General features: G+C 33.6%; 1 protein-coding gene across 1 annotated transcript; it reads right to left on the bottom strand.

The window, feature by feature from the left end:
• Positions 1-10,206: 10,206 nt before the first annotated feature.
• Positions 10,207-11,220, bottom strand: LOC145039670 (uncharacterized). Its single transcript, XM_078987697.1, has 2 exons — positions 10,657-11,220; positions 10,207-10,563 (listed from the first exon to the last, which is right to left on the bottom strand). The coding sequence occupies exons 1-2, from the start codon at positions 11,218-11,220 to the stop codon at positions 10,207-10,209; spliced, it is 921 nt and encodes a 306-aa protein (XP_078843823.1).
• Between the last annotated feature and the right edge of the window lie 4,586 nt (positions 11,221-15,806).

Below are 15,806 nucleotides of genomic sequence, written 5' to 3'. Positions count from 1 at the left end.
GTTTTAATCTCACTGTAAATTTTTCATAATTTAAGACTATTTAAATTAAATTTTTTAAATATTAAAACTCTTGATTTAATAATTATCTTGAATTAAACTATTAATTTAAATTATTAAATCATAAGGGATTATTAAAACATAAAGGATAATTACCAATTAAACAATTAATTTATCCTAATCCTTTTAATCCCTCTAAATTTCGAAAATCATGGGATAAGATATTTCAAAATCTTTAATTACCATATATAACCATTAAAGGATAATTACAAGATATGAGACAATCAAAATCCCTACAATTTAGGATCTTATCTTGGGGAGTAGCTTAATCTCGAAAATCCTAGGCTTTGCAAACCCTAGATTTCGAAATCTTGGGACTTAAGGAAAAGATTTAAAAAACCCTTAATTTTCGCAAATTAGGGTTTAGGAACACTAATCTCAAAAACTTTTTTTTTTCTTTCCTAGGGGTTATTGGCTATAAACACTAATATGTAAAATTCATACAATTGTATAATACTAATTGAAAACAAGTTAACCAAAGGCTCTGATACCACTGATGGGTATTATACAAACAATCCTATGTGTGCATGCAACCCTAGAGTTGGATCTATGTTATCACTATTAGTTATACAACATCTATGAAACGGGAGAGAATTCAAGTTTAATTGATTGAGTCCTTAATAAAACACCCAAATGAGATATTAAGGCCAGGATCCAACACAACATCCTACAAATTGGAAGAGGGATGTCGTAATCCAACTTGCAGAACATTTGAAGGTAAGTGAATGACGATTCACTAATTTTCCACCATGAAAAACGAAAAAGGAATTTAAGTTTTAAATGCATTGAAAACTCCTAGATCTTTTGAGATTCATTGAACTTTTCAATGACATGTTTAAATCTCGATACGCCCCTCAATTTGTGAATGGGATGCCGAGGATCACAAAACAGGGTGTGAATAACCATGAAAATATACATGATGCCCCCAATATTACAGTCACCTATTCGATGTGCCGGTTAACCACACACGCTCCATCGATTTATGACAACCATTGAGTCACCCTTTTCCACCTTTGCATAGAACCCAATTAGTGTGCCGATTAACCACACACGCTCCACTAACGTCTTAGCAAGGGCACAAAGTGTAATTTCATGGAATTGCATCAATTCACTTTTGCCTAAAGTAACTAAGATTGAGAATTTTGTAAAACACTTAGCTTCTTTATTTTTTATTATACTTTTAATGAGGAGAGTTTGCCCTATCCTATCTGTTCGGCTAACGACCTTCCACCAATCAAGGAAGCGGTGGGTGAGAGTGGACACCTATTAAACTGCCATTTTATAGGCCATAACCTTATACCCTCTTTATCGACCGGCTTCGTGAATGAGGCCTAGTAACGGTAAGACTAACATTTAAGTTATACATATATAATATTAGACTTTTAATGTTATACATAGTATAAGGGTGCATTTTACACTTTTAAAATACTAGGTGGTTTAATTTTATAAATTACACTTTTAATTTAATTAAATATAAACCATATCATTATGGATTTATTAACTCTCTTTTAATTATACACTTAATTAATTTAATAAAACCATAAGGTTGTAATTTGAACTTTTCAAAATTAGGGTTTTAGAATTTAGACTTTCAAAAATTAAACTTTTAATCAAGCAATTTAAATTCCAAAACTTGAGGGCAAGTTTTGAAACTTTTCAAAACAATTAGGTTTTAACTATATTTAAAATTTTCGAAAAAATCAAACTTTTAAAATTTTAAAATCTTAAATATTAAAACATTGATTTAATAATGATCCAAAATAAAACAATTAATTTAAATTATTAAATCTTGGAGGATATCTATTAAATTAAACAATTAATTTAACCTAATCCCTTAAATCCCTAAAATTCGAAATTATGGGATGGGATAATTCAAAATCTTTAATTACCAAATCTAAACACTTAAAAGATAATTACAAGATATGGCATTATCCAAATCCCTATAAATTAGGATCTAATCTTGGGGAAGGAGGCAATTTCGAAATTCAATGGTTGGATAACCCTAGAATTTGAAATCTTGGAGGCTAAGGAAAGGGTTTGGGAAACCCTAACCAAATTTCAAAATTTAAGGCTTATGAACCCTAAATTCGAAAATCATGCCTTTAAGGTGTATTGGCTATAAACCCTAGTATGTCAAATTCATACTTTTGTATAGAAAACTAATTGAAAACAAAAACCAATGACTCTGATACCACTGATGGGTTTTATACAAACAATCCTATGTGTGCATGCAACCCTAGAGTTGGATCTATGTTATCACTATTAGTTATATAATATTATGAACATGTGAAGAACCCTAACAAGCTTCTAGGGATTTCGAGATTCACAAAGAAAGATGAAATACATACTTCTTGTTGTTATATTGTAATAACAACATAAATCTTGAATCTTCTTGTCTTTGAAAGTAAGTACCACAACTGTAGTACCTCTAAGGGTTCACAAACACCAATAACAAATGGAGAGGCAAGAGAGAAAGAGGAGAGGTATGAAATTCAGCTCTAGGAACCCTAGATCAAGGCATGGACAAATTTCATATGATAATGGGTGTTTATATAGGTGCAGGGATTAGGGTTTCAGTGCTTATCCTTATCTGATTAGTTGCCCACCAAGAAGTCTAAAGGATAACCCTAGAAACCTTATCATAGACGAATTCTAAGGTCTTATCCCCTTGAATTCATCTACCCTATCCTATAGGGCATCCATTTCCCTACTTTGCAACTATCACATAATTATAGTTCAGCCCCTCTAGTTTAGTTAACTTATTTTAATCACAAAATTAATTCTTAATTAAATCTTGACCAATGTTAACTAAATAAATATGATTTCTCCTTTAATATATTATTCATATAATATATTAATAAACCATAACAACCTCTTTCTCTATTATTTCTCCAGTCAAGTCGCTTTGGTGACGGCAACCTAAAAGGACCATGTACAACCGGGTCAAGTACTTACCAAATATGGTTACGGACTTAAACACTAATCCAATAGTTATAACCTTGCTTGATAGGGACTAATTCGCATGTCTTGCCATTTTCCAAATGCCGGATTGTTGAAGTTAAGGTTTTTCACCCTAGACTGGCCTAGTCTAACTATAGAGAACAACTCAGGTGTGGGGGAGTCACTCCCATATAGATCTATACACAAACTCTTGCTCTCCTTCCAAGAGACTTTGGTTATAACTACAGGCTACGATCATACACTCAGTGGTTTCAACTGGTATGTCTCACTAGATCCAAATTGTTAATGTATAATTATTCGAATTTCATGATATAAGATGTATAGGAATTTAGATTCTTTCACATACAAATTAAGAATTTATATGAATAGACAAAGCCCAACCAACATGGAAAAGGGACAACTATGGTCCAATAGGCATGTATGTTGTTTCTAGGCTTGTTAAGTATGCAAAAGGACACTTTAAGGCCCATTAAGCATATAATGAATAGTCTAGGCCCAATCAACATGCAAATGGGCCACCAAGGCCCAATAAACATGTAAAAGGTGATTTCGGCCCACTAAGCATGTAATTGGGTCACTAAGGCCCAATAGAGATGTAAAGAATGAATTGGCCCTATAAACATGCAATTAGACCACGAAGGCTCAATAAGCATGTATAGTGGTTATTACGCCCAATAAACATGTAATCATTGTAATTCGTTTCTGTTCATTACGTCATTTTTATTTGTGTTAAATATTTATCAAAAAGACGTAAATTGCTTAAATTTTGTTATAATGGAAATTTTTAGCCCATTAAGTTGCAACTTTACAATTTGGGCTTATTTTCAACAAAATTGACTCCTTAGGTCCTTTATGACTTAAATAAAACATTTAAGGAATTATTTCACCTAAAATAACATTTTTGGTCCTTTTTTATAAAAAAATAACATTTTAGCCCACTAAACTATGAAACTTTGTATTTTTGGCCCAATTATAAAATAATTTACAAATTCGGTCCAAAAATATATTCTTTGACATTTTCAACCCTTATTCCATAATAAATGACATTTCCAGCCCTTATTTTGTAAAAATTACATTTTCTGCCCTTATATTATAAAATTTATATTTTCAACCCAAATTTTGTAAATTTTAGATTTTTTGCCCAATTTGGAAATAAGTGTAATTTTTAACCCTTAAACCGTGAGTTTTTCATTTTAGGCTCAAATTTACATATAATGGCATTTTTGGCCCACCAAATTCAATATTTTTCACCTTGGGCCCAAGAAAGCCGTAAAGCCCATTGAAAGGCCCATTATGCAAAAAATTTCATTTATGGTCCCTTTAATATCAAAATAACATAAAAGTTCATTTTTGGAATATAATGACTCTTTTTGTCCTCATGAAAACCATGTATGTCATAAAAAGTCCCAACATTTTTGTTTGTTTGACAAATATAGTCCTTAAACATGGTTTATTGTAGTTTTATTCAACCAACATGCATGTTTAACATTTTCACTCCTAAAGTGTGTTGTTTTGAGTATTTTAGTTAACAAAATCAACCATTTTTACTATAGTTTTCAAGATCTAGAATATTTAACCATATTTTCACAATAAACAGACACATAACATGCACAATACTTAGATCTATCACATAGTACTTGTATTCTTCCCCCAAAACATATGAAAACTGAAAACAAGGGGTTATGAACTCACTTTGGGGTTTGGAATGGTTTTGATGAAGAGATGAAGGAGATTTGAAGGTGTTTTCGGTCTTGGTTGCTTCCTTGAAGAAGTTTTCAAATTTGAATGTTTTTAGGAAACATTATCATGAAATGAAGCTTTGTAAGTATGAAATTTTAGCATAGGAATGGAGGATAACAAGTAGTGCATGATGATAACTTACCAAGAAGGATGATCTAGATGAGAACCTCTTAAAGACACACAAAATCTCGAAAATTTAAAGAGAATGAGGAGAGTTGTTGAGAGATTTCTTGTAAGATTTGGAGGAAAATGAAGATGGTGGTGGTGGTGTGTGTGTTCTCGACCAAAGATAAGGAGAAGAAAGAGAGAGGTTAGTGGTTAATACACCATGGCTAATGTTTTTGCTTAGATGTATGCCATGTAATTAGCTTGGTTACTCTCTAAATAAACATGAGGTGTCACTACCTCTTCCCATGTAAATCCTTTATATATATATATACATACATACATATATACATACATACATACATACATACATTGGGCCGAGAATGGGCTCAATGAATGAAGGTGAAATAGCTTTGGGCTCAAATCCTTGGCTTTGATCGAATTTCATAGGCCTCATAATATTTTTCAGCCCTTTGGGCCCTTAGGATGGTTTACGGCCCAATGAAGTCTTCTTTAAAGGCTTTAAGGTTCATTAAGGTAAATGGAATCATTTATGGCCCAACCAGGCCCATTTGAGGTAAACCAATCCATTTTAGGCCCATATAGCCCAAAATGTTATGTTTTATGAATGTGGGTCCAAATAGAGCCCATTTAAGGGTTCTAAGCCCAAGTTACTCAAATTGAATGCTTATTGGTCCATTAGGCCCAATAAGAAAATCCTAGTCCATAATGAACTTGAACCGGGATTTGTAGGGTTTTTAACTCCCAATTGACTTTCTGATATGTTTTGTATAGAGTTTTGAACTTTACTAGGTGAACCTTGATTAAATTTTTTGTCATTAAATGAACATCATACACATTATCAAGTTGGGGTTACATGTATTATCATAGATAGCATTTACATGAACATAGAATTTCCTAGCTAAATTGTCAGTTGTGACAATCATTCATAAGTACTGAATAAGTACAAAAACAAAAAATGAATCGTTTTAGTAAAAAAAAAAGGTGATTTATTCTGATTGGTTTGTGGCAGTGGAGGGGTGTGGGTTTCTTCTGGATTAGAGATTGTGCTAGTTTCAGTTTATGCCCCGCAAGGGAATAAAGCTGGGAGACTTTAATGAAGTTCAGGATGATTTGGGACTTATGGGGTCTTAGTTTCATCCTGCTTCTGCTAGGCTTTTTAATAAGTTTATTAAGGACACGAATTTATTTGATATTGCTTTGGGAGGTCCTCGCTTTACTTGGAGTGATAAGTGGGGTTCTAAATTTAGCACGTTGGATCGTTTTCTGGTCTCTGAGGGTCTTTTGGCATTTTTTTCCTCATCTCTCAGGTTTTGTTTTGGAGAAGATTATCCGGGATCATCAGCCTATTATCTTGCTGGAACACTCTATTGATTATGGACCTAAGCTATTTTGGTTTTTCCATTCTTGGTTCAACCATGAAGGTCTTGATGAAGTGGTTCAGAATTCTTGGTGCATGGCTTTTGATTGTGACAGTATCCTTAATCCCTGGGTTATTTTTAAGAAGAAACTCCAAATTCTTAAATCTAAATTTAGGGTTTGGTATTCTTCTATTCGGATTGGTATGGATGGTAAAAGAAAATCATTACAAGACAAGATCTAATCGATAGATGCTATTCTTATGGCGGGTGATGCTAGGGCTAACCTTTGTGAACATCGAGTTTTGATTTTGAAGGAGTTGAGATTTAGATCATCTCGCAAGAGTGGACCTTTGTTAGAAGGCAAAATTTCAGTGGTGTATTGAGAGGGATGAAAATTCATCATTTTTTTCATGGTTCTATAAATAAAAAAAGGTGTCAGTTAGCAATTAATGGTGTTATGATTGATGGAGCTTGGATTGATGAACCAGGGAGGGTTAAAAAGGAATTTCATAACTTTTATAAATTTCTCTTTTCTAAGTAGAGAGGGACTCGCCCTTCCACAAACCCTTCTCTTTTTCATACCCTTTCGGAGAATCAGGTTCACTTTCTCTAGGCTCCTTTTTCTCATGAAGAGATTAAAAGGGTAGTTTGGGATTGTGGGTCGGATAAGTCTCCTGATCCAAATGGTTTTTATTTTGGTTTCATTAAGCATTATTTGGATCTTATTTCTATGGATGTGGTGGTGTTTTTGCAACATTTTTATCCTCATTCTTCCACCCCGAAGGGTTGCAATGCTTCCTTTTTCTCTGTCATCCCTACGGTGTGGGACCTAAAGGTCATTAGAGATTTTAGACCAATTAGTCTTATTGTTTTCCAATACAAAATTATTGGTAAGTTGTTAGCTAATAGGTTGGTAGTGGTTCTGTTGCTAGTTTGGAGCAGTCTGCTTTCATTAAAGCTAGCCAAATTTTGGATGGTCCTTTTCTATTGAATGAGGTAGTAGCTTGGAGTAAGGCTTTCAAATATCCACTTATGATTTTTAAAGTGGATTTTGAGAAGGCTTATGATTCTTTGTCTTTGGAATATCTTTTGGAGATCATGCGTATTATGGGCTTTGGTTCTATATGGTGTGGCTGGATTCGGGAGATTTTGAGTATAGCTAGAGCTTCGGTTCTAGTGAATGGTTCTCCTACTGATGAGTTTTAGATTTATAGAGGTTTGAGAAAAGGAGATCCTTTATCATTGTTTCTTTTTATTTTGGCAATGGAGGGGTTTCATGTTTCTTTTCTTAAAGCTCAACAAGTGAATATTTTTCAGGGAATCTCCATTAGTGACATCCACATCTCCCATTTGTTTTATGCTGATGATGTTGTTTTGCTTTCTACTTGGGATCCAGATAATGCCAGGTGTATTTTACGTATGTTGAGGTGTTTTTATCTAACTTCGGGTCTTAAAATTAAATTGCAAAAAAGCAAATTGATTGGAGTGGGGGTTTCTTTTTCTCAAGTGGATTCTGTTGCTAGTACTTTGGGTTGTGTTCCAGATTCTCTTCCTTTTGTTCATTTAAGGGTGCCGGTTAGGAAAAATATGGCTAGGGTTTCTGCATGGTCTTTTATTGAGGATCGCTTCTGTTCTAGATTATCTGGCTGGAAAGAGAAGAGTCTGTCTATTGGAGGTCGTCTTACATTGGTTAAGTCAATTCTTGGAGGTTTGGGAAGTTATCTGATGTCCATATTTATGGACCCGTCTAGTGTTCTTAATTCTTTGGAGTCACTTTGCTCTAGAGTTTTTTGGGGTGCAGATTTAGAGGATACATGTATGCATTGGGTCCGTTGGGATAGAGTTTTGGCTGATAAAAAACAGGGTGGTCTTGACATTGGAAGTTTGTTTTCTTTTAACCAGGCCCTTCTTTTTTGCTGGTGGTGGAGATTCTCTCATAATCCAGATTTGATTTGGGTCAGGATGGTGAAAGCTTTACATGGTCCTAATGGGGGTTGTTTTTCTTTGTCGTTGCGAAGAGGGTGGACATGTCCTTGGAGTAGGATTATTAGGATGTTAATGCAGCATAGAGACCGGGGTGTTGATTTGATTTATTTTTGTTTGATTAGAGTTGGATATGGGAGTAACACTTCTTATTGGCATGATGTTTGGAAAGGTGATCAGCTTCTTGCTGTGTCTTTTCCAATAATTTATGCTCTGGATGCTCATCGGAGTGTCTCGATTCGGGATAGGATTATGGTTGGTTGGAGTGTTGATTCTATCAGACGAGTTCCTAAGGGTGGAATTGAGCAGACCTAGTGGGATGAATTGATTGATTTGTTGTGTGATCTCCACCTTCATTCTTTTCCTAATCGGTTGTGTCTTTTCCAATAATTTATGCTCTGGATGTTCATCGGAGTGTCTCGATTCAGGATAGGATTATGGTTGGTTGGAGTGTTGATTCTCTCAGACGAGTTCCTAAGGGTGGAATTGAGCAGACCCAGTGGGATGAATTGATTGATTTGTTGTGTGATCTCCACCTGCATTCTTTTCCTAATCGGTTGGGTTGGTCGGTTGATGTTTCTGATTCTTTTTCGGTTTTGCCTGCTACATTTCTTATTGATAGTACTTTGTTGTTTACGGTTGGCTGTGAGACTAGATGGAATAATTGGGTGCCTATTAATTTAAACATTTTAATTTGGATGTTGAGGTTATGGAGTGTTCCAACTAGACAGAGTTTATCTCATCGTGGAATTACGCTTAACTCGATAATGTGCCCTATTTGTTCCAAAATGGTTGAGTCTATTGATCACTTATTCGCTGATTGTATTCAATTGAGGGATATTTGGTCTCGTGTTGCTATTTGGTGGGATGTTCAAATTCCATTCCAGTTATCCATTGATTTCATTCTTTCATGGTCTCACTCGACTGGTTTGAGAGGTGGTCAAAGAAAAGCTTTTGACGCGGTAATTTTTACTACTTTATGGTGCTTATGGAATTTTGGGAATGCTTCTATTTTTGGAACGGTGGTGCCTAGGGGTGAGCATTTGGACTGATGGATCAAACTGGACTGGACCGTTTTTTTGGACCTCTGGGCCGGTTCTCGGTTCTAGGAATCCATCAAAACCGGTTTGATTTTTTTCCCAGTCCATTCCGGTTTTTTACCGAGTTTAGATCCGGTTGGATCCGATTAAAAAAATTGTAATCTGTAAATTTTTTTTAACAATCATAAATCATTTGTTTTAAGTCAGATTAACACACATTTTTTTTTCAACGTTTAATTTAAAGTTTGTAGATGAATATAATTTTGTTGATTTTAGTATTATATTCAATGAGTTACGGTCTTTCAAAGTTGAGCAATCAAAGCTGAAAATTTTCAACTTTTCCGCAACATTTTTTAAATTTTGTAATCTATGAAAATTTTTAAACAATCATAACTCATTCGTTTTAAGTCGGATTGACACACACTTTTTCTAACGTTTAATTTATAGTTTGTAGATGAATTTAGACTATAATTTTGTTGATTTTGATATTATATTCAATGAGTTAGGTCTTGTTTGTTTTTCTGAAGCCAAAATGTCTGCAGTCTGCAGACTACATCTGCAAGCCTCTGCAGCAGAAGAGGTGGACCAAACATCTGCAGTATCCAATAAGAAGACTGTTTTTTTTTTTAACATCTGCATGCTACTGAAATTAACTGAATTTTAAATAAATTTATTTTTCAAACTTAAAATGATTTTTCAACACAAAAATTTTAATAATAATACTCTTATAACATTGAAAATAAAATTCATGCAACTAAATTAGTCATACAATAAAAAAATTGTTTTACAATAACAATTTCATTTAAAACAATTCAATCTATATTGTGCATCAACTGATCAACAATTTCATCCCGTAACTGAGTCATATATTCACGGTCTGCTGCAGTACCATGTGTTGGAATCTTGTTTTCATCATCATCAATGGCCACATTGTTATTTCAAAACAAGATATTGGGTTCATCGTATCGTGCGAAATACTCATCACTCAGTCCTTCTCTCCTTATAAAATTATGAAGCGCAAAACATGCCATGACAATGTTTCTTTGTGTCACAAACGGGAATGATGCCATCCTATTCAATATAGGGAAGTGTGCTTTCAAAACACCAAAAGCACGCTCAATGACATTCCGAAGTTTTGCATGTCCATGGTTAAATTTTTCTTTATTGGTCAATGCACGTCTTTGACGAAAATCTCCAAGCCAATACCTCACATTACGATAAGGGGCCATAAATCCTCGAGTGTGTGCATACGCGACATCACAAAGATAATATTTGTCTGTAAAAAATGCAAAACACTAATCAATTTTCAATTAAGATAAAAATATTTATAGAAAAAACAAAAACTTACCTGGTGGTGGAAACGAGAATGATGCTTATGGATCGGCTACTGCTTCTGATAATATTCTAGAGTCATGCGCTATCCCTTCCCTTCCGGCCACAACAAATGTAAAAATCATATTGAATTCACAAATTGCCAATACATTTTGGTAGCAATCTCCCTTTCCTCTACTTCTATATAAGTCTTGTTTCTTAGCAGGGACAACAACATGTATCAAAGTGCCATCAAGTGCACCAACCACTCCTTTGAAAACCCTTTGTAGCCTCCTATTATGTCCTGGAATGTTTGGATTCGGATTAAAAGAAGTTGGTATTATAACATCTTGTGCGAAAAACATCATTTTTTCCAACACTTCATAAAAAAATTTATGAATTGTTTTCTTCGAGTGTTGAAATCTCCGCTTGATAATCACGTAACGTTGATTATGGCCAATCATCATAAAAAACATAGCCATCTTTTCCTCAACCGATACATGTTTGTTGTCCTTTAATGAGTAATTTGCTCTAAAATGAGCACATAGTCGTACAAAAGACTCACGGGACATGCGTAGTACTTCAACACATTGTAAACGATTATGATGTAATAACTCCAATGTGTATTCATGTCCCGTCATTTCCGAATCATTATCCCGCAATCGTTTCACACCCCTCTTCCAAAAATAACGGATGTATAGGTACATAAGAATTATGAGAAGTAACTTTTGATTGTGATTCGTTATGAACCTAAAATCAACAAAGTAGAACTTTAAAAAAAACATTACATAAACCATATTTCAAGTAGCAAATAAACATTACATAAATCATATTTCAAGTACCAAAAAAACATTAGATAAACCATATTTAAAGTAGCAAAATAACAAAAAATAGTTCCTACAAGGGCAAAAACATCTAACAAAATAGTTCCAACAAAGGCAAAAAGACCTAACAAATAGAAAATCATCGGACAATCTTTCCATCCTTAGAAACTCCTAAACTTGTGCCCGTCATCTCAAGCCATCCACGTAATATCTCAGGAACATCGGGCAAATGCATCCACATCTGTCTCATGTTCATGGTCCCTCCAAAAATATGATATGCAACAAAGCGTAAAGGATCTATAGGGCCTAACTAAAGAACCTCTAACTTCTCTAAACATTGAGGAATTGTATACCCTTTAGTCAAACTTTGTAGAGTTTTTTTTCATTTCTAATGCTAAATCATCAGCAGTAATAGATGTTCCATCAGGTGAAGAAGCAGACGATGAGGCACTAGGAGCTACATGAGTTGAGGGTTTAGCCCTTTTGTTGGGGTTACCGAATGGTGAAGCAGTATATGGTGAAGCAGCAGAAGGTGAACTAGCTAAAGGTGAAGCTGCAGAAGGTGAAGCAGCAAAAGGTGGTGGCCCATGATGGGAAGTGTCAACACCATCATCATCGATTACATGAATAGGGGTGGCGGTGATCTGAAGTGGTGGAACACGACAGGAGGATGCTCCAGCTACTGATGATGATTGGGTTGAGTAACTCCTAAAATTACCGTTGGCACTATTTCCATCAAAAAGACGTACACAAAGATCTGGAAAAGGCAGTGGAATTGTTCTGAATGAAGCAGCCTTCGGATGCCCCTAAACCCAAATGTAACAAAAAATAGTATAAAAATATTTGGCAACTTCAAACATAAATGTTTAATATATACATATATATATATATATATATATATATATATATATATATATATATGTATGTATATATATATATATATATATATATATATATATATATATATATACCTTCTTAAAATCATACCACTCCTCGGCTGTTAAGTTGAAAGTGTTTGTTTGAGAGTTGTATATATTACCAGTTTTTTTTTTTTTTTTTTTTTTTTTTTTTTTTTTTTTTTTTTTTTTTTTTTTTTTTTTTTAATACACCCATCCTGTGTATTTGGCTTTCAAATTGTCATATGCGTTTTTCATTTGTTTTTGACTCAACTCAAACCCAAATTTCTCCTTAAGAACTCTTCTAAGCTTTATCCATGAGTCTTTTTGCAAACTCAATCCTTTTCTACCGACACTCTCTACTTCTTCAATACAAGTATCCAATAAACATTTTAAATGTTCATTGATCCATTGTTGTTTTTCTCCCATTTCTAATAAGCAAAATATCATAGACAATAATAATTTCATAAGGTGTTGTAGCATTCACAAATTGACAAATATGATTTCATAAGGTATTATATATCATACACATTCCAACAAAAAAAATAACGATTTGAAACAATAAAGAGTATTTTCAATAACAAATAACAATAAATAATCGACAATTAACATCATTATTTCATATTTCCAAAAACAAACAACAATTTTCAACACATTCAATAACAATTTTAAGCATATTCAACAACAATTTTAAGCACATTCAACAACAATTTGAAACAATAATAAGTATTTTCAGCCTCCTATAGCAACAAAAAACGATTTTCAGCCTCCTATTTCAACAATTTCAAACAATTTTTAGCGCATTCAACACATTTTAACAGCAATTTCAGAAAAAATATATTATTTTCAGCAAATAACAATTTTCATCAACATTTAACAACAAAGTGAAGCAATTTGAAACAATTTTCTGCAGCAATTAACAACAATTAACAACAAATTGAAGCAACTGAAACAATTTTTTGCAACAATTAACAACAATTTTCTGCAATAATTAACAACAATTAACAACAATTTTCTGTAGCAATTAACAATAATTAACAACAATTAACAACAAATCAGCCTCCTATTTCAGCAAAAAAAGAATCAGCCTCCTATTTCAACAATTTGAAGCAAGAGTAATCCTCAATTAACAACAATTTATCAACAAATAAGTGCATTAGTGAGTTTTCCAGCAATAGTAATCCTCAATTTCATCTTGGGATTGAAAAAAAAAAGCCGAACGAGACAAACCTGTTCGCTGCTCTTCGTGTTCGTTGTTGTTCGCTGTTGTTCGTGTTCGCTGTTGCTCGCCTGGACGATTGAAGGCGGCGAACGGTGGTGGGTTGGTAGACGACGGATTGAAGATGGAGGGGTCAAGCTTCTATCGGCTAGGAAGTGGGATGTTTTGACGATGGAGGCGCAAACAAAGAAGATGCATTTTTTAGGGTTAAATCACTTCGCAGACCTTAAAAGAGGCTGACCCAAGTCTGTGTGGTGAAGACCTCGCGCAGACGTTTTTATGTCTGTGCACTTCAGAAAAATAAACACACTGCAGACCTCTAAGTCTGCGCGTAGTCTGCGCCGCACAGACAGAAGACACCACACGGATCTGCAGAGAAAAAACAAACGCCCCCTTATAGTCTTTCAAAGTTGGACTATCAAAGCTGAAAATTTTCAGCTTTTCAGCAAGATTTTTAAAATTTTGTAATTTGTGAAAATTTTTAAACAACCATAACTCATTCATTTTAAGTCGGATTGACCTGTGGTTTTTTCCAACATTTAGTTTATAATTTGTAGATGAATTTAGAATATATCTTTTGTTGATTTTGGTATTATATTCAGTGAGTTACAATCCTTCAAAGTTGAGTTATCAAAGCTAAAATATTTCAACTTTTTAACTATTCATTTAGACTATAATTCTGAATTTTATGTATCTTTGACAGATAAATCATATGAAATGGATTTTCGTGAACTTGATTTATATGTTAGTTGATTTTATTTGGAAAATTAATTTTGCAAGTTATAATATTATAACATTAATGTAGATTAGTTATGCACGAAACGGAAACGTAATCATTTTTACAAGTTGTATCATATCAAACCCAATAACATATTTGTTTTAACGAGATCTATCAAACTCAAATACTAATTTTAACGACTTGTAATCTATGCTATTAAAGTTGTACCGGTCCAAGAACTGGAAAACCCGGACCTGGACCGCGACCCAGACACGGACACGGACACGAACACGACTCATCCGGTCCGGTCCACGGTCCACAATATTCTCCATAACCGGTTCGGTCTGGTTCGGTCTAAATGCTCACACCTAGTAGTGCCTAGGAAATCTTTTATTTTTGATGATGTGGTTGAGAGATATTTTTTTTTTTTGGATTTCTATAGGTTTACTAAAGCTAAGATAGGGTGGACTTTTTGGCTTCGTAATATTTCTTTTTCTAGCTTCTTGCTATTTTTTTTAATGAAATCCCTGCCGTTCAAAAAAAAATGACTTACTTTTAAACAAAAAAATATGAAAGACTAATTGTGTACAAAAATATTAAAGACTAAATGTGTACAAAATGAGAAATATATTACCCTATTAAGTCATTTTTCTGAGCTAACCTGGAATAACCGCTCATAAGTACTGAATGTGTACAATTTAACAAGTTGAAAGGGTAAATGTGAACGAAAAAAACTCAGTAATCAAACATGTATGAATCAAAAAATATATTACCATTTTAAGTCATTATCCCTTTTTATTAAATAGGCTTGAACTATTTGACATTTGATACAAATCAATTTCTAGTTTTAGAATTTCACTTTATCTTTAATTTTAATTGAAGTAAGAAATATTTTTGCGAACCAATTATTTTATTTTGCTAAAGATCAAGAGTTTAGTCTGTAAGGTCTAGTTTTTGCCAAATTTTGAATTGTTTATATTATTTTTGGATATTAAAATGATTTATGGATTTTTTAGTCCTTTTCGATTACTCGTAATTTGTTCAAAAATACAGATGGTAAAGTTTTCTTTCACTTTATTAATTTTCATAGAAAATTGTAAAAAATTAGTAATACAATAATCATTTCTATATATATATATATATATATATATATATATATATATATATATATATATATATATATATATATATATATATATATATATATATAGCACCTGGTTCCCGGTACGTATTTCTTGTATTTAATAATTATTAATTCATGCATTTTTACCTTGGACTCGGCGAGTTGATGGACCAACTTACCAAGTAGGAGTGGGATGAGACGCGGGATCTGAGCCTCGAACTCGGTGAGTCGGTTCACCGACTCGGCGAGTAGGTCCTGTTTGGGTAAAAACCCTAACCAGAGTGTTTGCACCCTATTTAAGCACTCTAACTCGGCCTCCCTTGTCCCTAACACTTCCAGAGAGTTGTAGAGCGAAACCTTAGCCCCCATATTATTCTTGTGAGTGATTTTGCTTGGTGAAGGAAGTTGGATCTTAGAAGAAGAAGGAGGAGGTTGAAGAGTGCAAGG

The sequence above is a fragment of the Lactuca saligna genome, chromosome 4 (genome assembly GCF_052625555.1).
Source record: "Lactuca saligna cultivar CGN05327 chromosome 4, ASM5262555v1, whole genome shotgun sequence".
Taxonomy (NCBI): Eukaryota; Viridiplantae; Streptophyta; class Magnoliopsida; order Asterales; family Asteraceae; genus Lactuca; species Lactuca saligna.
Note: the sequence above shows the minus strand (reverse complement) of the source record. Positions and strands in the feature narration are given on the sequence as shown.